At 41.7% G+C, this 21579-nt stretch overlaps 1 protein-coding gene across 1 annotated transcript in view; it reads left to right on the top strand.

Moving 5' to 3' along the window:
* CNDP2 (carnosine dipeptidase 2) overlaps positions 1-21579 on the top strand; it is a 43323-nt gene that overhangs the window by 7350 nt on the left and 14394 nt on the right. The window contains exons 3-8 of the mRNA XM_068237079.1: positions 3285-3447; positions 11239-11327; positions 15694-15894; positions 16138-16222; positions 18584-18744; positions 19504-19668. Of these exons, the coding sequence (XP_068093180.1) occupies positions 3285-3447; positions 11239-11327; positions 15694-15894; positions 16138-16222; positions 18584-18744; positions 19504-19668 (864 nt within the window). The remainder of the gene's footprint in view (positions 1-3284; positions 3448-11238; positions 11328-15693; positions 15895-16137; positions 16223-18583; positions 18745-19503; positions 19669-21579) is intronic.

The following is a 21579-nucleotide window of genomic DNA, read 5'->3' as shown; positions in this document are numbered from 1 at the left end:
GGACCACTAGATCTCATCGCTGGTATGAAGGAGGGAGGACTGCTAGACACTAGAAGCAGTGGAAGGGGGTGGGGTGGGTGACACTAGACACCAGGTAATGCTATATGGGGGAGTGGAGAGCAGTATACCACCAGGGAATTTATATGGGGGACAGAGGGGGAAATCACCAGAGTACCAGGAAAGTTATGATTTGGTTCAAATATTTTGGGGGGTTTCCTCCTCTAAGCCTACAGGGTTGCCACCTCATCCCTTTAAATACCGGCACATCTAAGTTATACAGGTTCTGGGGCTACTCACACATAATCAGTGCCTAAACTGCATCTAACTAGCCACAAGACAGGTATAATTCATATGTGCCGGTATTTAAAGGGATGAGGTGGCAACCCTCTGCATCTTCTGGTCAGGTGTCTTGTAGTGCAGAAAATATGGTATCATTTCTAAATTTTTATAACCAGATTGAAATGTACTTTTTAGTTGCAAGACTTGGTCGCCTTTATTTGGCAAGATGGGGTAGAACTACACTTTGGTGCACATAACAATCAAAGTCACGGCGTTAGAAAGATCAGTGTAGTCTGCCTTCTTAAAACAGAAGATATCTGTAATAATTCAGCTTTAAGTGAGTGACGGTGGCTTCCCACAATGCATCACTACTGAATATGCAAATCTTCTCTTTATGCCACTGAAGCCAGGCTTATATCCAGAACCAGTGGTGTATAGCAAGCCTATAAATTTAAAGTTACAGCGCCACATCAACCCAACATGCCGACAGCCTGCTGCAGACTGTTGGTCCTCCTCAGTGCATAGCAGGCATTACAGTATAGGGCTTGGACCAGAACAACAGAATACTATTGCATTAGAAAGCTAATTGTCATCAGATCAGTAAGGCCTGGGACCCACTGGAGCATTCAGGATAGTATCCGCATGGGGTTTGTGTGGTGCTCCTCTGAGTGTTCCTATTTCTTCCCACATCCCAAAACATAACTCAATGAGATGCAAATAATTGCAGCTTGCATGCAAATTATATGTGCCTCTGAAAAGCAACAGAAAGTGCATTAAATTGATCCAGTTCCAAGCTGCATTCAGTTTGCATGCAAACTGGAATGATTGGCGTTTCTGTAAAAAAAAAAAAAAAAAAAAAAAGTGTCCATAGAGTGGGGTACCATATAAATATACATTTGTAATGGTAATAATTAGTCTGCCAATATGTGAGAACCCTTTCCAGCCCTCACCTATGTCATATCAGTCCATAGTGAGGATTACCGCAAGGTTAGTGAATAAGCGATTTCCTGTCATCTACATGCTCTTGTCTTTATTAAACCTCCCTAAAAAGCACACACAAATAAAAGTAATAATAAAATAAGATCTGTCAGGCAAGCATTGAGAAAGCAGGAAACTGTGTGTACTGTTTCACAATCCTTTACTTTTTATTATGCTCCAAATAAGCAGTTCTGTTGCAATCCCAGACTCAGTGGTTTGAGTTTCACAATCTTACAGTTACATTGCAAACAGGAAAATGGATATTGTAGATAGAGCACAGATTTTTGGCACATTGTATATATTGTTTCCTCCATAGATTGTAATGCTTATTGGCACAGGTGCTAGGGCTAGGCAATGACTTGTTTTAACTTTTATACATCTAACGAATGTTAGACATACCCAATAAATCCTCCGTTTATAGATCTTGTCCAGTCTGACCACACCATTCCTATATAATATGTACAGGGAGTGCAGAATTATTAGGCAATTGAGTATTTTGACCACATCATCCTCTTTATGCATGTTGTCTTACTCCAAGCTGTATAGGCTCGAAAGCCTACTACCAATTAAGCATATTAGGTGATGTACATCTCTGTAATGAGAAGGGGTGTGGTCTAATGACATCAACACCCTATATCAGGTGTACATAATTATTAGGCAACTTCCTTTCCTTTGGCAAAATGGGTCAAAAGAAGGACTTGACAGGCTCAGAAAAGTCAAAAATAGTGAGATATCTTGCAAAGGGATGCAGCACTCTTAAAATTGCAAAGCTTCTGAAGCGTGATCATCGTACAATCAAGCGTTTCATTCAAAACGGTCAACCGGGTCGCAAGAAGCGTGTGAAAAAAACAAGGTGCAAAATAACTGCCCATGAACTGAGAAAAGTCAAGCGTGCAGCTGAGCTGCCAAGATGCCACTTGCCACCAGTTTGGCCATATTTCAGAGCTGCAACATCACTAGAGTGTCCAAAAGCACAAGGTGTGCAGTACTCGGAGACATGGCCAAGGTAAGAAAGGCTGAAAGACGACCACCACTAAACAAGACACACAAGCTGAAACGTCAAGACTGGGCCAAGAAATATCTCAAGACTGATTTTTCTAAGGTTTAATGGACTGATGAAATGAGAGTGAGTCTTGATGGGCCAGATGGATGCGCCCGTGGCTGGATTGGTAAAGGGCAGAGGTGGAGTACTGGTTTGGGCTGGTATCATCAAATATGAGCTTGTGGGGCCTTTTCGGGTTGAGGATGGAGTCAAGCTCAACTCCCAGTCCTACTGCCAGTTTCTGGAAGACACCTTCTTCAAGCAGTGGTACAGGAAGAAGTCTGCATCCTTCAAGAAAAACATGATTTTCGTGCAGGACAATGCTCCATCACACGCATCCAAGTACTCCACAGCGTGGCTGGCAAGAAAGGGTATAAAAGAAGAAAAACTAATGAAATGGCCTCCTTGTTCACCTGATCTGAACCCCATTGAAAACCTGTAGTCCATCATAAAATGTGAGATTTGCAAAGGAGGGAAAACAGTACACCTCTCTGAACAGTGTCTGGGAGGCTGTGGTTGCTGCGGCACGCAATGTTGATGGTGAACAGATCAAAACACTGACAGAATCCTAGGATGGCAGGCTTTTGAGTGTCCTTGCTATATTGGTCACTGATTTGTTTTTTCTTTTTGTTTTTGAATGTCAGAAATGTATATTTGTGAATGTTGAGATGTTATATTGGTTTCACTGGTAAAAATAAATAATTGAAATGGGTATATATTTGTTTTTTTGTTGCCTAATAATTATGCACAGTAATAGTCACCTGCACACACAGATATCCCCCCTAAAATAGCTAAAACTAAAAACTACTTTCAAAAATATTCAGCTTTGATATTAATGAGTTTTTTTGGGTTCATTGAGAACATGGTTGTTCAATAATAAAATTATTTCTCAAAAATACCACTTGCCTAATAATTCTGCACTCCTTGTATATAAGGAGTAAGGAGACTTTTCTGACCACTTTTTTTTTTTTTTTTTTTTTCTCAGCTCCCAGATGGTTCAGAGATTCCTCTTCCTCCCATTATTCTGGGTAAACTGGGCTCAGATCCTGGCAAGAAGACTGTGTGTGTTTATGGGCATCTGGATGTTCAGCCAGCAGCTCTGGAAGATGGATGGGACAGTGAGCCCTTTGTCCTGGAGGAAAGAGATGGTAAGTAGCCTAGCATGGGCATCAGTGGGGCATCACCTAGCCAGCAGCTAAAGATGCTTTCTCATATGTTGCCCTATATGTGTACCATGGAGGATAGTGTTGGCACTAGAGCAGAACATTGTGGTACCTATATCTGAGGATCAGTCTGCTCCAAAGCAATTATACAAACCAGCAGATCAGTGTGCAAGTGCACTGACCTGCTGGCAATGGCTCTATTCCTCTAAATGCCACAGAGGTTGGCTAGCTATCACCACAGAACAGTTTACTTTCCTTCTGACTAGAACTGTCGTGTGACTCTAGTTTCACTTTACTGGGTTGTTTGGTATGAAGTAAATTAGCTGCACAGGGACAACTAGGAGGGGAAGGAGACTGTGGTCCCTCACCCAGCTAGTGTTGTATGTTTACATCCTATCACACTAGAACAGATGTTTAAGGGCCCGTTTCCACTCTCGCGGAAACGGCCGCGAATCCGCAGAGTTTCCCCGCAGGCAAATCGCGCGGGGAAACTCTGCCATAGGGGACAACGGCGCCGCCGGCCGAATCGCTTGCAGTAGCGATTCGGCCGGAAACCCCCACAGAATTCGCGGCGGAGGCTGCGATTCCCATAGCCGTGCATGGCACGGCTGATGGGAATCGCCTGCGATCCCGCCCACCCGCTCAGTGCCGGCGTGCGTCTACGAGACGCACGCCGCACTAGTGGAAACGAGCCCTCAAGCACAGCTAAAAACCCAAATTGTTTGTTTTAATGGAGATGGGTTAGAACCCTTCTCAATGTGTTATTGCTACCAGAGTCTAGAAATTAAGCATTTTTTTTGTGTTGGTGGGGGGCGGGGGGTATTGGGGGTGATGTGCATCTTCAAAAACAGGGATAACAGAGAAGAGAGGAAAAAAGTACCATGTATCTTTTTTTTTTTTTTTTTTTTTTTTTTATAAAAGTTTACCTTATGTATAAGCCGATCCCATTATTTGACACTCCAGAAGCAATTATTGTCTATACTGCATGGAGTGTTGCAGTCATTAACCCCTCCTGGCCCCAAAGTACAGCTAATAACTCCTCCGGACCCCCACATACAGCTATTAACCATCTGATTTGTCCCCATCACCCCTCCCCAGAGTGAACGAGAGAAATCACAGCTGGGAGATTTGGGTGCAGGATACAGCCGATATACAGCTTACCCTGCTCCTGCACAAGCCCCAGCGGTGTTAATTACTATTCCCTCTCCAGGTCAGTGTGGATGGTGGGGAATGATGTAATTTGGCTTGCAGCTATTGCTGGCGGCTGAATTACAGTGTTTTAAAAGTAACTTCAGCTCTGTCTTCTGACTGCGCCGAAGTTACTCACTGTGTGCCGCTATAGCTGTAATTCCTATTACGGACTATGGGGGAGTTGGCTGCGCCCAAATCTCCTGCACTCTAATTGATGTGCTCGTTCCCAGGTAATGTGTGTGGCCAGTGTTTGTGTCACCCTACCCCAATAATCGGTGCGTCCAGTATCTGGCCCCCTGCTTTCCACCCCTAATTAGTGGGGCCAATATCTGTCCTGTTTCCACTCCCTAACGCAGGTAATTAGTGTGACCAGAATCTGCCCTCCCCTTTCAATGTGGTGATCAGTGTGCCCTCTGCCCAACCCCCCCGCTGTCCCAGGCCTTTCAGTGTGGCTAGTATCAGTGTCTTCCTCTTCCCCTTATCAGCAAACCTAGGAAAAGAAAACTTCATACCAATAATAATAATAATAATAATAATAATAGTGAATTTATTTGAAGGCTCCTCCCTCTGGATCCTGCTGTCTTTCTGTTCCGAGCAGTCAAGCTGAAATGCCATGGGGACTACTTTCCCTGACCACTCTACCCCGCCCACCCACCAGACTCTATTCACATCCTTCCCATTCATTCACTGGATATGGGCAGCACGGCCTACAACCCGGCAGCTTCCAAGTATACATGCAAACTCAGAGGGATGCATGGGGAGAGCGGCCGTGGGGGATCCCTGAAGGTAGGCAAATGGTGTAAGATAGCAGAGAGTAATAGGCTGCTCAGATGCCACCTTTATTGTTACTCAGGGGTGGTGGGATTAAAGGGGGGAGTGAGTACATTTAAATTGGAGCTGCATGTTACTAACGGGAAAAGCCGCATATAGAGTAAGTGCCTGTTTACTCCAAATGTGGTGCAGACTTCTTCTCTGTCTCTGTCCAGGCCATTAACTGCAGTGACAATATTGACACAACCAGTAGCTTAATGCAATGGCATGTAGAAAATTACTCCTGGTGAGTTTTTTTTTTTTTTTGTGGCAGAGATGAGGAAGCTTCAAGGATGTTGTAGAGATGTATTTTAGTCCAAGGTACAGAACACAAGCCAAAGAAGTCTAAGGTCCCTCCTCATATGCCTGAAAATGTCTAAATATTATTTGTAGACTTGTAGAATTTGCCAGTCAGATTACACAGTGCAATTTGGTGGGCAGTGTGTAACCCCTGGTAACTAGCTGCAGTATCCGTAGCAACCCCAGTTTGTGCAGTTATGCCTGAAATGTGCCCACCTAGGTGGAACCGAAAATATTCCTCTTTTTCTTCACCAGAGGCATAAACTTGCATATTCAGCTACGCTCAAATCAGCTGCATTCATTCTTCTATAGCTTTGCACCTTCCCCCCCCCCCCCCCCACCCTCTTTGACATGTTATATAGCAGTTCTCTTTTTCAGGATCTTTTTGATGATACAGTAATTGCAGAGATGCTGCTTCCTTATGATGCATTGCAGGGAGCACTTTGACACTAACGTGCACATAACATGTATGCTCAGCACTTTCTGCAGCCGCCACTTGAGCAATGACTGGTGTAAAACAAAGGTTAGCTAGAACTTATACCGCTATCTGAGCAGATAGCAGAAAGTGACTTCTTGCCCCGATTGTCTCATCGGAGGATGATTGTAGTTATTCTGCTGACACTTCTCAATTTTTGCTTGCCGTATTATGTTAAACTGCAACTTGGCTATTTCAAGGCAATGTTTATCTGCCCGGTCATATCTGTGTATGACTGATGGACTATTGAATGTGTAAGTTTATCTTAAGATACTCATAAGTAGGAGAGTTGTTAGTTCACTGATGAATAGGTAAGCTATTTACTGGCTACAGGTTCAGAGTGTCCCGTCAGCTCTACAACCTCTCCCGCTATCTAATAAGTAAACTACAAGCGGGGAAATGTCACATACAGAGGTCTTGCTCATTTCACACATGGAGTTAAGATGTTATCAGAAGTGAAGTCCTTGTTTCAGAGCTCTTTGTACACAAGCATTCAACGGTCCCTCTCGTCTCTCAAAAAAAGTCTTTCTTTTTGTTTTCTTTCCCTACTGCGCATTTCACGAACACAAGTGAGCTTTTAAAGAAAAAAACAATTTTTTTTTTTTTTTTTTTTTAATAAAACCCTTGAATTAATTGTAACTACATAGCAACTAAGAATGTGCATTGGGGTGATTAATCATTCGCCAAAGCAGGGGCTGAGGTGGCATTTTAGCCTTAAAGAGAACCTGACCGAGAATTTAAACTTCATCCCAATCTGTAGCGGATACTGCCCCCCCCCCCCCCCCCCTCTTTCCCATGAGAAATATTTTTTCCTTTTCACAAACTGATCATCCAGGGACTCTGTATGGCTGATATTGTGGTAAAACTCCTCCCACAGTGTGATGTCATGACCATGGTCCTGACAGTTTCCTGTCTGTGAACCTCATTGCATTGTGGGAGATAACAGCTGTTTAGAGCTGGGTCCAACTGCCAAAAAAGCAAGCAGCATCTCCTTCCACCGACATCACCTACCAGCAGTAAAAAAAAAGTCACCATGTGATAAATGTCAGAATGTAAATCAGGGAGAGGAAAGATTTTACAATCGGCAAACACTGACTTAATCATTTATACATAATAATTGTAAAAATTAAGCACTTTTTTTTTATTACATTTTCACCGGCGTTCCTCTTTAAGGCTGGTACACACTATGCAGTTTTACTTGAGATTCTATGTCCAGTCAAGAAAAGATAGGATCCGGCAAAAAATAATAATAAAATCTCTCTCCAGATATATAGGTTTCATAAGCTGTAAGCCATAATTGCCAAAATTAAGAGGAAGTCTCAGAATATCTTGGGCAGCATGGTGGCATAATGGTTAGCGCTCTCGCCTTGCAGCACTGGGTCCCTGGTTCGAATCCCAGCCAGGTCAACATCTGCAAGGAGTTTGTATGTTCTCCCTATGTCTGGGTTTCCTCCGGGCACTCAGATTTCCTCCCACATCCCAAAAAACATACAGATAAATTAACTGCCCCCCCCTCCCCCCCTCTAAAGTTTCCCTAGACTACAATACATACACTACTCAATATAGACATATGACTTTGGTACGGACTAGATTGTGAGCTCCTCCAAGGGACATTTGGCAACAAGACTATATACTCTGTACAGCAAAGAACAAAACTGAGCCAAGCAATAATACCAAAAAGTGCCATGGATGATTTAGATAAACTGTTCACAACAAGAAAAAGCCATCCATAAAGCAATAAATTAATACTCATGACAAAATGAAGTCCATGACATAAGGACAATTTATTAGGGACATATCCCTCTTAAAAAACAATTAAAACATGATAAGTGGTGTGGCTAGATGATAAAATGACATATACAATAATAGTCATAAATAACATATACAAAAATAGTACAAATAATTACATGATGGGTGCACTGGAGGTTTGTACAATAATACTAATATACAGCCAATGCGCTGATTCAAATCCACTAATCTAGCAAGCCTGTTACTGCATGGTTTTAGAGTAAAGCTGAGAAACAGCACCTGATAATAGAAAGCTAGATAAGGAAAGATGAAGCAATGCTTACCACCAAAGGCACCACCATAAATGTTCTAGCCAGCACCCCTCAGACCATCTCACATGTATCGCAGACCCCCTCTGCTTCCTCAGAGATCCCTGCTTGATCTCTGAGGAAGCAGAGGGGGTCTGCGATACATGTGAGATGGTCTGAGGGGTGCTGGCTAGAACATTTATGGTGGTGCCTTTGGTGGTAAGCATTGCTTCATCTTTCCTTATCTAGCTTTCTATTATCAGGTGCTGTTTCTCAGCTTTACTCTAAAACCATGCAGTAACAGGCTTGCTAGATTAGTGGATTTGAATCAGCGCATTGGCTGTATATTAGTATTATTGTACAAACCTCGAGTGCACCCATCATGTAATTATTTGTACTATTTTTGTATATGTTATTTATGACTATTATTGTATATGTCATTTTATCATCTAGCCACACCACTTATCATGTTTTAATTGTTTTTTAAGAGGGATATGTCCCTAATAAATTGTCTTTATTTCATGGACTTCATTTTGTCATGAGTATTAATTTATTGCTATATGGATGGCTTTTTCTTGTTGTGAACACTATATACTCTGTACAGCGCTACGGAAGATGTCGGCGCTATATAAATACATATCTTGCTTTGTATGTAATGAGTCTATTTCATATATTAGCGTCAACTTTTTAAGTTTGAATTACTGAAATAAATGGACTTTTGAGATATACACACTCACACATACATACTGCATTTACTGATCCCACAGGACATGCTAGAAATGATTAAAATACTGACTAACGTGTTTTTTGTTGTGTGTTTTTTTTTTATATATAGAACATCATTGCAGAAATATGATCAGTTTAAAAAAAATAGCATATGTATATATACTAGCAAGCTTTTTATATCCAATCCATGTCAGAACTGAATAACTATCTGATAAAAATCAGATCTGAAGTAAAAAATTGCATGGTGTGCACCAGCCTTGAGTTGATTAGCAGCATGCAGTCCTCATTTTTGGCACACTCCGTAGGGCTGGGGTAACATGGACAGCTTCCGGTTGCATCACGGCTACGACGCTTTCGGTGGCTTCCCAGCATGATCAGCATTTTTCGTCCCCACAGGAGGACATTAGACGTGGCGGTTAATTGACCCTGGACGCTACATGTAGTGTTCGAGGTCACCTGAAATGATGGGGAAAATCTGGATCGGAATGCGGTAAAAGCCTGGTACAAATGCTCCCATTCACTTGAATGTGAGCGTTTAACGAAGATTGCCGGATGCTGGTGGTAAACTCACCTCTTGGCATTACTCAGCTTATTTGCTGCTATTATGAAACCAAACAAGAGAGACTAAACCACATGGCGTGTATTTCTGCACATGAGGAACGGTTAATGACAAGACTATGTGCTCTGTAAAGAGGACAACATAATATAAATACAAAATAATATGTATTCACTTTGTTTCTTTCTGTCAGCGCTATGCAAACATACACAGTACAGTAGTATTAATACCAGTAGAGGGTAACTATGTATGACGGTTTCACGTTGGTGCCATTTACAGTGTTACAGCCACAGCTTTTGTATAGCAGCTTTTGATCTTCATGCATTGTGCACTTCTCTGCAACAGCCGGAAAGGCCGGTATTTCATGTTTCCTGGTAAAAGAAAACCTTGTCTGGTCGTGTCTGTTCCTCATGTGTAAATGAGCATTGCTGCTGTCTGCCCACACTTCCTTTCTTTCATATGTTATAGACCTATACTTGTACATGTAGGGAGTTTATACAACCGTTCGCTGTGCCTTGTAGTGGCTGCATCATGTTTTTATGCGACTCTTCCTCTTTCCTACACATCAGGATTGATTTTGTGTTGTAGACAGACTCACTGCCATAGGCCAGAATGCTTATGTGTCCATCTACCTTTGGAGAGTTCCTGGACAGATCATGAAAGGTGGAACCACCTCTTACAAAGGGCTATTATGTAAACAACCAGGTGAGGTCTTGATGTGCCTCTAACCTGCTCCCCACAAGTAGTAGTCAGGCTCAGGTAATCCTGGACTTGTATATGGCAGTTGTGGATATTTGTTTCAGGATCTAATAAATACAATTACTTGATAGGCTACTAGATTTCACATTACCCACATTGAAGATTGAATTTTCCCAACTGTGTGACTACAGTTGAGGTTCTAATAGATGTGGTAATTTGCTTGCTATTTTAGTGATCGTTTACAGTTGGAATGATTGTTTCCACAGCAGATAAAACTGCTAAGAATTTTTGGCCAAAAATATCAGGCCATAGGAGAGATTCTTTCAGCTGGGCATCAGCTTAGTGCTCAATATCTACGACTCATCCACCATGTCACTGAATGTTTGGCTGAAGTTTGATAAAACAATGCTGCTAGCTATTATGTCTGCAGTGCATAATGCCTGGTGCACACCATGCAATGTCCTGTCAGATAGACGGGTCGAATCGCTTATATCCGACAGGAACTGAGGATCGGTCCAGGACTGCAGTTAGGTTGGCTGCAGGGGGCTGGCAGAAGCCCCAGGTAAGTGAAACTCTTTATTTATTTATTTTTTAAATCCGTTTTCAGTTCCGCTTTACATCTGTACAATCTGTCATCAAGTGCCTATGGCTGGGATCATTGACCAGCCTGGATTTCCTTTCTGCTAGACCAGTTTATGAAATCACAGCTTCATACAGAAGTATCAGACTGGCCAACTTAAAATGCATGAGTGCTGCCAATATTAGCTGTGTAAAAATAAAATATTAGTGAATGCAACAAAGTGTTCTAGTAAGTGATGGTTTGATCTGTACCTTTGCACCTAGCTGGGTGCTGACGGCTCAGATCACACATCCCCAGATAACACATTTGCCGAATGAGTCTATTACACAATCATTACTACTGGACATAAGTGATTTTCTGCATCTGAGAACCTTATCTTAATTACTGCCTTGTTTATTTCTAGGTAAACTCTATGGGAGAGGCTCCACAGATGACAAAGGTCCCGTTCTTGCATGGCTTAATTGCATTGAAGCTTATCAGCAAACAAAGCAGGTAAAAATTACAGGTATATGGTTATCAAGCAGTGATCAAAGGTCATTTTGGTTTTCTTCTAGCATAAATACATCTTACTTTCATGGCTGACAATAAAAGGCATATTACATTACTGCTGTGCATTAATTTTAAGCAAATAACTAAGAGGATGCAATTGTGTTCAGGACATGCACTAATAGCTAAAACTAAACCTCATATCTACTTCACCAAACTATATAGATATTCACCATACAGAGAATGTTTACTACATACCATAACTTTGTTTATTATCTTCTACCAGCAACCATTACACACATTTGTGGATCTGATCTGATTGTAACCAGTCCTCTTTATTTTTCAAGGGGAATGGCCCTCCCTTTCTTCCTTGTATTGTTTCGAGTGGCTGCTCAGTTGATCTTCTGAAAGCTGTTGGCATGTTTTCAGCACTATGCTGACAGGTTGGACTTAGAGCCAAGCTAAACACAAACTGAATAGTGCAAATTCTCAAAGCAATCTTCCTGATTAGTGTAAATTATAAGTAATCTTTTTTTTTTTTTTTTTTAACTGATCTCTCCAAATACAGACACCTTGGGCCGTATGCAATTAACTTTTTCTCCTAGGTAATATTTTCACAACTTGACAATTAAATGTCTTTTTAAACCACCTTGCTGGTTTAAAGGGGACCTTAACTGAACAGGGGGTAAAGAGTTTCACTTACCTGGGGCTATTACCAGCCCCCTGCAGCAGTCTGTGCCCTCGGAGCCGCTCTGGAATCCTCTGGTCCCCCGCTGTCACTTAGTTTAGTTTTTGACGACTCACCTGTCGGCCGGCCGCCATGCCTATTATTGGATGCATTCCCTACTGCAATTAGCGCTGTTGCGGACCGCAATGCGTACAAAAATACGCATTGCCGCACATCTACGCTTGCGTAATGCGGTCCGCAACAGCGCTAATTGCAGTAGGACTGCTGCAGGGGGCTGGTAATAGCCCCAGGTAAGTGAAACTCTTTACCCCCCCCCCCCCCCCCCCCGTTCAGTTAAGGTTCCCTTTAAAAGGCATTTAATTGTCTCAAAAAAAATTAGTTCCATGGAACTTTTTCACTTAGGCTGTATTCACAGTGGTACGTTGCATTCTAATGCAACATTAAAGTCGCAACGTGTCTGCGTTAACAGGTAACGCACTGAAAGCAGTGAGTTACCACATTGCCACAACGCAACTTTTTTTTTTTTTTACTCGACTTTAACATCACACTGTGAACGGCTCATAGGTTTAGCATTGCATTGCTGTAAGCTGCGTTATAAGACTTTATAACGTGCGACCATAACATCCCACTGTGAATGCGACCTTAACCACTTAACAACCGCCTAACGCCGATAGGCGGCGGCTGGTCGTAAGTGGTTTTACATGGAGCCGGTTCCATGTCAGTTCACGGAGGGCTAAATGTAAACACGTGTGGAAGAAATCTCCGCTGTTTACATCAGATCGGCGATCCCCGGCCTCTGATAGGCTGAAGCCTATCCTAGATGGCGCAGGACTGATATCCGTCCTGCGCAGCCCATAGCCTGCGGGAGAAGCAGGTAAGGGCAGAGAGGGCGGAAATCGCTGAAGAGGGGGGCTTTGAAGAGCCCCCCCCCCCCGCAAATCACAGGCAGCCGGCGGCGATCAGACCCCCCCAGCAGGACATCCCCCTAGTGGGGAAAAAGATGACAGCCTGACGCGTATGCACGCACACACACACACTCCTTTTTAGCTGCATTAGAACCTGCATTGATGGAATGAGACAGTAATCAGAAATAATTACTGTATGTCTGGCATATGTTCTACTTAGGAAATACCTGTAAACCTAATTCTGTAATTAGCATGCCAATAGATCAGAGGGATGGAGAGCTGAAAATGTTCCTGCCACTATGGCAGGTTTAGTTTTGTCCTACCTTTTTGGCTTTAAAGTAAAAATTACAGAATAAATGATAATGGAACGGAGCAGAAAAACCCTGAGCAGGAGGACTGCTGTACTTGCATTAGATTTTTCTCCCTGAGATAATTGGGAATGAACATTTCAAGGGACAAATATGTAAACTGTGTACATAGCATAAAATGGCAGCACAAGTTGCATTAGCTGTTTATCCTTCATGCATACCTTGGCCACAATGAAGGCTCTTTTAAAGCTGGGTGTTGCAAAACATCTAAACACTGACTAGGAGCAATAGTTGAATCCATCTACAAATACTGGACTGTCATCTTGTGTAAGGGCTGGTTCAGACGGACGTCTGCGTAGCGTCGCGTCTGGGGGCGTTGCGGCGGCTGAGCGGTCAGGCTTTCAGTAGCCTTCGGTCGCGTCGTGATGCTGTTGCGGTTTTTTTTTCCCGTAGGGGAACATTAGCCGTCGCGGTTGGCCGCTCCCTGGAAGCTACATGTTGCTTCCAGGGGCAGCCCGAACGCTCGCGAAAATCGGGACCCGAACGCCGCGTTCGGGTAAAAGCGCGCAAAAGCTTGGTGTAAACGCTCTCATTCACTTGAATGGGAGCGTTTACCGCGACGGTCCGAACGCTTGCGGTAAACGCTCCGCAAGCGTCCGTCTGAACCAGCCCTAAAGCTGACATGGGGAATGTTTCAAGAACAAATACTGTACAAATAAACATATGAGATGTGTGCCTAGAAGTGCAACAAAGCTGTCTCATATGACAGTATAGAAAAAAAGCATTGCATCTCTGCATATGGAATTCAGTACTGTATTTATCAGTTCAGAGTGGTGAATGCCATAAGCTTGCATATTTGCTGTGAATGAATATTTATTTCCAACTACAAGAAATGTTACACATTAGCAACTCACATGAAAACCATAATAAACCTAATGGTGGAAAATGTTTGTCAGAGTGGTAAATGTGTCTATGAACTATGACCTGACAATGCAAGTTAGATAAATGATCTATCTGTAGTGAACCAGCTCTGAATCACACTCCCTTTGACTGAGGAAGTCAACGGAATTCGATGTCTCAGCCCCATTAAAAAAACTGCATCAGTTAACCTTGCATGTTAGAATTACAATCGTTTTTTCTCATTGTTACATTTGCAAAATCTGACCAATGTACCACAAACGTGTTTATTTTTTTTTATAATTAGGGAAAAATTGAAAACTCTACCCTACACCATTTAATTTTCAGAAAAATCCACCACTCTTGATCGACTTGTACAGAAAAAAAGGGAAATTTGATATTTTTCGAATGAATAAATAAAGCTTTCGATTTTTCTGTACAACCAATTGTTTTTTTTAATTGCGGTAAAATTGGATCATTTTATTGTATCATGTCTCGCTACCTTATGAGTGTGCCCAATCTTGACTGGTCAGTTTTACCACTTCCATTCCATGTAGTATAAGGGACAACAGATTATGAATTGTGTAGGTAAACTCTCCTACTACATAGAAGAGGTAATAATGGACAATAAAATCATTCTTTAGAGAAGATGTGAGACCCTACGTAAAGCAGTCTTCTGATCACAGTGCAGGGATTTTAATAGATATTAGTTACTGAGACCACGGGGAGCCCAGGTGAATTGGCCATACTTCTTTATTGATTTTTCTAAATGGATCTTGCATGTATTTTCCAGCATTTCCGATAATTACTTCACTTAGGCCTGGTGCACACCAGAGGAGTTTTTTCTGAGCGTTTTGAGGTTTTAAATCTGCTGCTAATGTTATCCTATGTGTCTGTGCACACTGGAGCAATGAGGTTTTGTAAAAAACCCCATAGCATTACATTGGGGAGAGCTTTTGAAACCTCTAAAAGCTCTTCCCAATGTAATGCTATGGGTTTTTTTACAAAACCTCATTGCTCCAGTGTGCACAGACACATAGGATAACATTAGCAGCAGATTTAAAAACTCAAAACGCTCAGAAAAACTCCTCTGGTGTGCACCAGGCCTTAGTGTGGACCAGTATGTAGAATGATTCATCTGCTAAAATCTTAATGCTTCCCTAACTCATTAGACAATCTCTATAGAGTCACTGTTGTCAGGCTACTTACACACTAAGACGTTGCGTTAGGTGCTACGTTAAGGTCGCATAACGTGCACCTAACGCAACGCATGGTGGTGGTGGCAGAGGACGTTAGCAAAGAGACGCGTTAAGCGGCAAAGCCTCTGTAAAGCTATAGCATGCTGCACTCTAAGATTGACGTGCAGCCTTACAATGTAACGCAACGTGGGCACTGTGAACAGCCCATTGCAGTTACATTGCTGTGCGTTGGGGAGCGTTACACTAACGTGCGCCTGTAACGTCTTACTGTGAAAGCAGCCTCAGTTATGGATGATGACTTTAGGTCTGCTTTAAGTTCTTGAAATTCCCGTTTTAGAATTGTTTTGCATACAATTGTCTGTTTTTTGTTTTAAGGAACTTCCTGTCAACCTGAAATTCTGCTTTGAGGGAATGGAAGAGTCGGGATCTGAGGGCCTGGATGACTTAATTATAAAAAAGAAAGACACATTTTTCAAAGACGTGGACTTTGTTTGCATTTCTGACAACTACTGGCTCGGGAAGAATAAGCCATGCATCACCTACGGGCTTCGCGGCATCTGCTACTTTTTTATTGAGGTAATGGAAGAATTAAACTTTCTTCTTTAAGGGTTGCCAAAAGTGCATACTTAATTGAATACCAGGTAAGACCACAATTGTTTGATTAAAAATTTACTAATATGTTGCTATATTCTGTAAACCTGCTTCTTAGTTTAATAAGAGTCGTTTTTTTCAAGTACTGCTGTACAAGAAGTGTGTTGGGAACTTATTTGGGCTATGAGGACATGCCTAAGTTGAAGTTCTTTTCTGGTCTATTTGCAGGTGGAATGCAGCAACAAAGATCTTCACTCGGGGGTATATGGAGGGTCTGTCCATGAAGCCATGACTGATCTTATTTTTCTAATGGGTAAGTAAAACAGTTTTCCCAGTTCAGGTGTCCTCTAGTCCCTTGCACTGCAGCTGTGGAAATGTGAGTAGGCCACCAGAGGCATCAAAAGTGAAGGTCCACCTGCTTGCTGATGTGGGGAATCCCTTTTTCAAGACATCATTCTTGTATTCTCATGTGTTATCCCCACCTCTTTGTTGGGTTTAAAGGTAGTTACCACAACATTTTTTTTCCCACTTTTTTTTTGTTTTGTAGTGTCACATTGGCGTTTAAATATTCTCTTGGGGCCTGAGCCCACTGCTGTGTTTTTAAAAACGCATAGAAATGCATGCGCTTTTCACGCGTTTTTGAAATGTGTTTTAGGATGTTTTAATGTATCAAAATGTGTTTAAACACATTTTAAACGTATTAAACTCGTTTCAAAAACACTTGAAAAAGCATGCGTTTTTATGTGTTTTGTGGGCTCAGGTCTTTACTTTGGAAATTCGAGACTACCTAGATCATATTAGTCACAAAACCTCTCATTTCAGTATGAACTATGGTGCCAAGGAAATGGTAGATGGTCAGCGTGTGCTTCCTTTTTTTTTTTACCATACCATGCAATTTTGCATTTAAAAATGGAGGTGAGAGGAGACAAAAAGCCCTCACCCATTGGCAGACAGGAGTATTCAGTTGTTACGAGTCGGCTATACCGAATTTGAACACTATTCTGCTCTACTCATTGTGCAGTAAAACTTTGCATACGTATTCTTAACGCAGTTTATTGCACACACCCATAGGGCTTAATTCCCTAAACCGTGATTACTCATATCACGGCCGCGCTATAGTTTTCACATTTTGCATGTGTTTTCATGCGCAATTGCGAATTTCAGCAAAAACGTGCACAAAACGCTAGCGCAGCTGTGATATGAGTTATCAAAGGTTTAGTGAATCAAGCCCATAGTGTGAAAGGAGCCTGAGGCAGGGAGCACACTTGACTATTTTTGTATGTGTTTTTTTGCACAGAAAAACTGAGCACTCATGTTTAATAAATGGGCTAGTTCACACTTAACCACTTTACCCCCATGCGTACGAATTTCTCCGTCCCTTTTTCCATCCTTTCACCCCCAGGGACGGAGAAATCCGTACTTTCCCCGCTGCCCGCGCTCCCGCTCGCTCTAGCGCGCGCTCACGGTGAACACGCCGCCCACCGCTCGCCCGGAGATCAATGAACGGGAAAATCCATTCCCGTTCGTTGATCTAAGCCCCGTAATGATCCACTGCTTCTCCGCTAAGCAGCGCGATCGTTGTGAAAAAAAACTTTCTCAGCCTCCTAGTACTTCCTGTAAGCGTCCGGAAGGGTGCATTAAACAAAAAGTTACTGTTACCATCTTGTGGCCAAATAGTAAAACTACACCCTAAAGCATTTTTTACATACAAATAAATTAGTTTTACACAAAAAATTAACTCCTTACCTCCCACACTCCCCAATTTTTTTTTATTTTTATATTTTTTTGTAATAAAAAAAAAAAATTACAATTAAAAAAAAATACATAAATAGTTACCTTAGGGACTGAACATTTTAAAATATTTATGTCAAGAGGGTATAACACTGTTACTTTATAAACTATGGGCTTGTAATTAGGGATGGACGCAAAACTGAAAAAAATGCACCTTTATTTCCAATTAAAACGCCAAACATTGTGATAGGGACCTAATTTAAACGGTTTTATAACCGGGACAAATGGGCAAATGCATTTCGTGGGTTAATTACAGTAGCATGCATTATTTGAAAACTCTAAAGGCCGAAAACTGAAAAAAAAATAAAAAAAAAATTCCCACATTTTTTCCTATTTTAAATACATTTAGAATAAAATAATTCTTGGCATAATGTCCCACCTAAAGAAAGCCTAATTGGTGGCAAAAAAAACAAGATATAGTTAATTTCATTGTGATAAGTAATGATAAAGTTATAGACTATTGAATGGAAGGAGCGCTGAAAGGTGAAAATTGCTTTGGTGGTCAAGGGGTAAAACCCCTCAGTTGGGAAGTGGTTAATGCATTTTTCGCACGCAAAAAAAAATGACATTCTGCATCATGATTCTGCACATTTTGTCAGGTTTCTGTATCACTTACTTTAGTTGCTGTGAAAAATGCGTGTGTTTTCCTGCATAGAAACACACTTGGTGTGCAGAAAACGTACGCAGAAAAACGCGCTCAGAAAACTGAAAGACAAGTGTGGGCCAGCAATGCAAATCCTATGAACTAATTGCATTGTACTGACCACTGTCTGACTTGGTGTAAAACTGTTTTGATTACACTTGTTTTTTGTAAGAGATGCTTCACTGAACTTGGTTCTTTTTTTTTTTTTTTTTTTTTTTTTTTTTTTTTTTTAACCTTTAGGCAGTTTGTTGGACAAGAAAGGTAAAATTCTCATTCCTGGAATAAATGAAGCTGTAGCGCCTCTCACAGATGAGGAGAAACAGATTTATGACAAAATCGACTTTGATCTTGAAGATTTTGCAAACGACATTGGCGCCAGTAAACTTCTGCACGATTCAAAGGTAATGGAGCGCTCCAGAAATGCAGCAAGCTCTCTTAGTGTTGAAGGATAACAAGTAGTGTAAAGGGCACTGTATTACACCGCTCCAGCACTTCCAATGCCAATGACATGCCTTACCATATCATTTAATGGTATTTAAAATAGTCTTTTCCCTTCAGTCTGCAGATAGTTATGCTTTTCTGGACACGCAAGTGATGCAAATTCTGCTTCTTTGCAGCCATGGTCGTGGCATTATTAGGTGAACAGAACAACCCCAAATGCCTTTTTTATTTTTTCTTTTCTTTGCCTAAAAGCTTGGCTCGGTTTTTACTGTCAGTAGCCAGGGATGTAACTAGAGGGGAGCAGCTCCTGTAACTGCAGGGGGACCCCAACTACTAACCTTCCCTTTCTCTGATACTCTAGATCAGGTGTTTTTGTGGCTACTCATATTATGGATGTGGAGATCCTGATGGCCACACTTGTTTTATGAGCCGTGAAAGATGGGCCCTCGGGCAGTGAGGGTCACCTAGAAGAGGAAAAAGGGTAGTGAAGATTAAGGGGCCCCTTTAAAGTTTTTTGCTGGGGGCCCTAGGATTTGTAGTGACAGCCCTGTCAGTAGCCAAAGGACTGCCGAGCAACTGGACTGGTTTATAAGGAAACAAATATGGCAGCCTCCATGTCCCCCTCAGTTCAGGCGACCTGTAAGCAATATTATCTGCTGTTACTTGTACATGTATGGAAGCCTTGAGGTAACCCTGCCTTACGGACCCCTGTCTTCCAGGACAAGATACTGATGAACAGGTGGAGATTCCCCTCCCTCTCTCTGCACGGCATCGAAGGAGCTTTCTCTGCAGGTGGAGCCAAAACTGTCATTCCCAGAAAAGTCATAGGGAAATTCTCCATAAGGCTGGTGCCAGACATGAATCCAGAAGATGTAAACAAACAGGTAGGTTTTGGTAAGACGGGGATAATAAAAGGGAAAACAGTATACATCATCAAGAAAACTATAGGAATAACTGTACCTAACTGCTTTTATTTTGAGTAGAATGTTTTGCCCACATTAGATTTGGGTCATATCAGAGCACAGTGGGGATTTAAAAAAAAAAAAAAAAAAAAAAAAAAAAAGTTAGTCAATTGGTAGTTGTGTGATTTATTTACATGAATGCACATGCATAAGTAACAGGTTGTATTGCATTATTAAAATCGTTCCTACTGTGGGTGTGTACATCTGACTGTAATAGTACCTATATGCCCATTTTCTAATATTGCAGCAGTTTTCAGGAAGGTTTAATATGGCCTATGGAGCAGCATGATGAAACAGTGTTCCTTTATTAAGATAGAAAAAACAAGTATACAACAATGCAACATTGCAGCTGCAGCAGCAGGTAAACACAACAACCACATTACAGGTAATGGAGCAAAACTGTGATCAGCTGAAACATCAACATAGCAAAGAGTAGTTAAGCCATAACATCTGTAGTTTGGAACAATATTAACCACCATTGAGAGTGAGAATCCTGATGAAGCATTTTACCCGAAATTAAATATCCTATTAATTACCATATCCCTATCAGGAAGACCAGGAGTGTCTTTTGCTCCTTAACCCTCTGGCTTTGTCTTATTCCTCAAGAACAATATGAAGTGTACATTGCATGAGAATTTCAATTGCCCAATTTACTCCTCCATACAGTAAGGGCAGGTGACATTTCACAAGAGCATCTGCCTGCATCTGATAGCCCCATGAAAGTATTGCCATGTGGCCCCATAATCTCTAGCTATGCCACTGGTGGGATGTGTTAGGGGTGGTTGCCTGGGTTCCTTTACTTTCTGCTATTTGTAGAGGTTATTGCATTGGTAAATTGTGTAAAGATATGCAGTATGCAACAGTGGTATTTCGTATTAAATGTAAATAGATCGCATTTGAGACCACAATATGGAACAAAGTGGCCTGTTTATATACCCTGCAGCAGGCTTGATGGAATTTTAAAGGAGCCACAGGAGGGCGCTAAGACACTACTTTTTGATCATAATGAAACATGTTGACCTAATTTGACTATTGGAGGCTTCCATCCACCTACCTAGGCAAGTATGGGTGGGCACTTGGTCTAGAGTTTGGATGGCTTGGCGGAAAACTTTGTGCATCACACAAGCGGTCAGTGTTAGATGGAGCCTTTGAACATTCTACCCAGGGATGCGAGTCAAAAGCTAGCCAGCTTTAAATATGTATGTAGTTTTATGGAAATACTGCATGTAAGGAATTACATCATCCGCATGTTGCCATTCGACGGTACATGAGTGGCTTATATCATCCATCATACTTTGTACAGCGCCACTGAATATTTTGGCGCTTTATAAATCCATAATAATCCATGTTGGATTGCTATATGACAGCAGGCATTAGCCTGCTGTCATATGGCAATCCAACATGGATTATGATTTATAAAGCGCCAAAATATTCAGTGGCGCTGTACAGTACCTATTATTATGATATCTCAACCACTTTGAGCACGTGGGTTTTTTTTTGTTTGTTTGTTTGTTTTTCCATCCCACTAGCAAGCATGGACTGTAATACATCTGTGCAGTCACTGTGGCATGGATACTGTGTGGGGCATCTCAGTCCTGGATCTGCAGCAGCTTATTGTGCTGAATGTTCTGGATGGAAGACGCTGTAATTTTATACACTTGTTTGTAATCAAACGCTTATTACATTATTTTCCCATTCCTGTCCTTTGCTGCGTTCACCCTTCACTCCCAACGCTATAACATAAACTTACGATCTGTCAGAGCGAGCGCTGTAAAAGCACAGGAGATTTGGCCACAGCCAGCGCCACCATAGGCTGTAATAGGTATTACGGCT

Source organism: Hyperolius riggenbachi, chromosome 5 (assembly GCF_040937935.1).
Source record: "Hyperolius riggenbachi isolate aHypRig1 chromosome 5, aHypRig1.pri, whole genome shotgun sequence".
Taxonomy (NCBI): domain Eukaryota; kingdom Metazoa; phylum Chordata; class Amphibia; order Anura; family Hyperoliidae; genus Hyperolius; species Hyperolius riggenbachi.
Note: the sequence above shows the minus strand (reverse complement) of the source record. Positions and strands in the feature narration are given on the sequence as shown.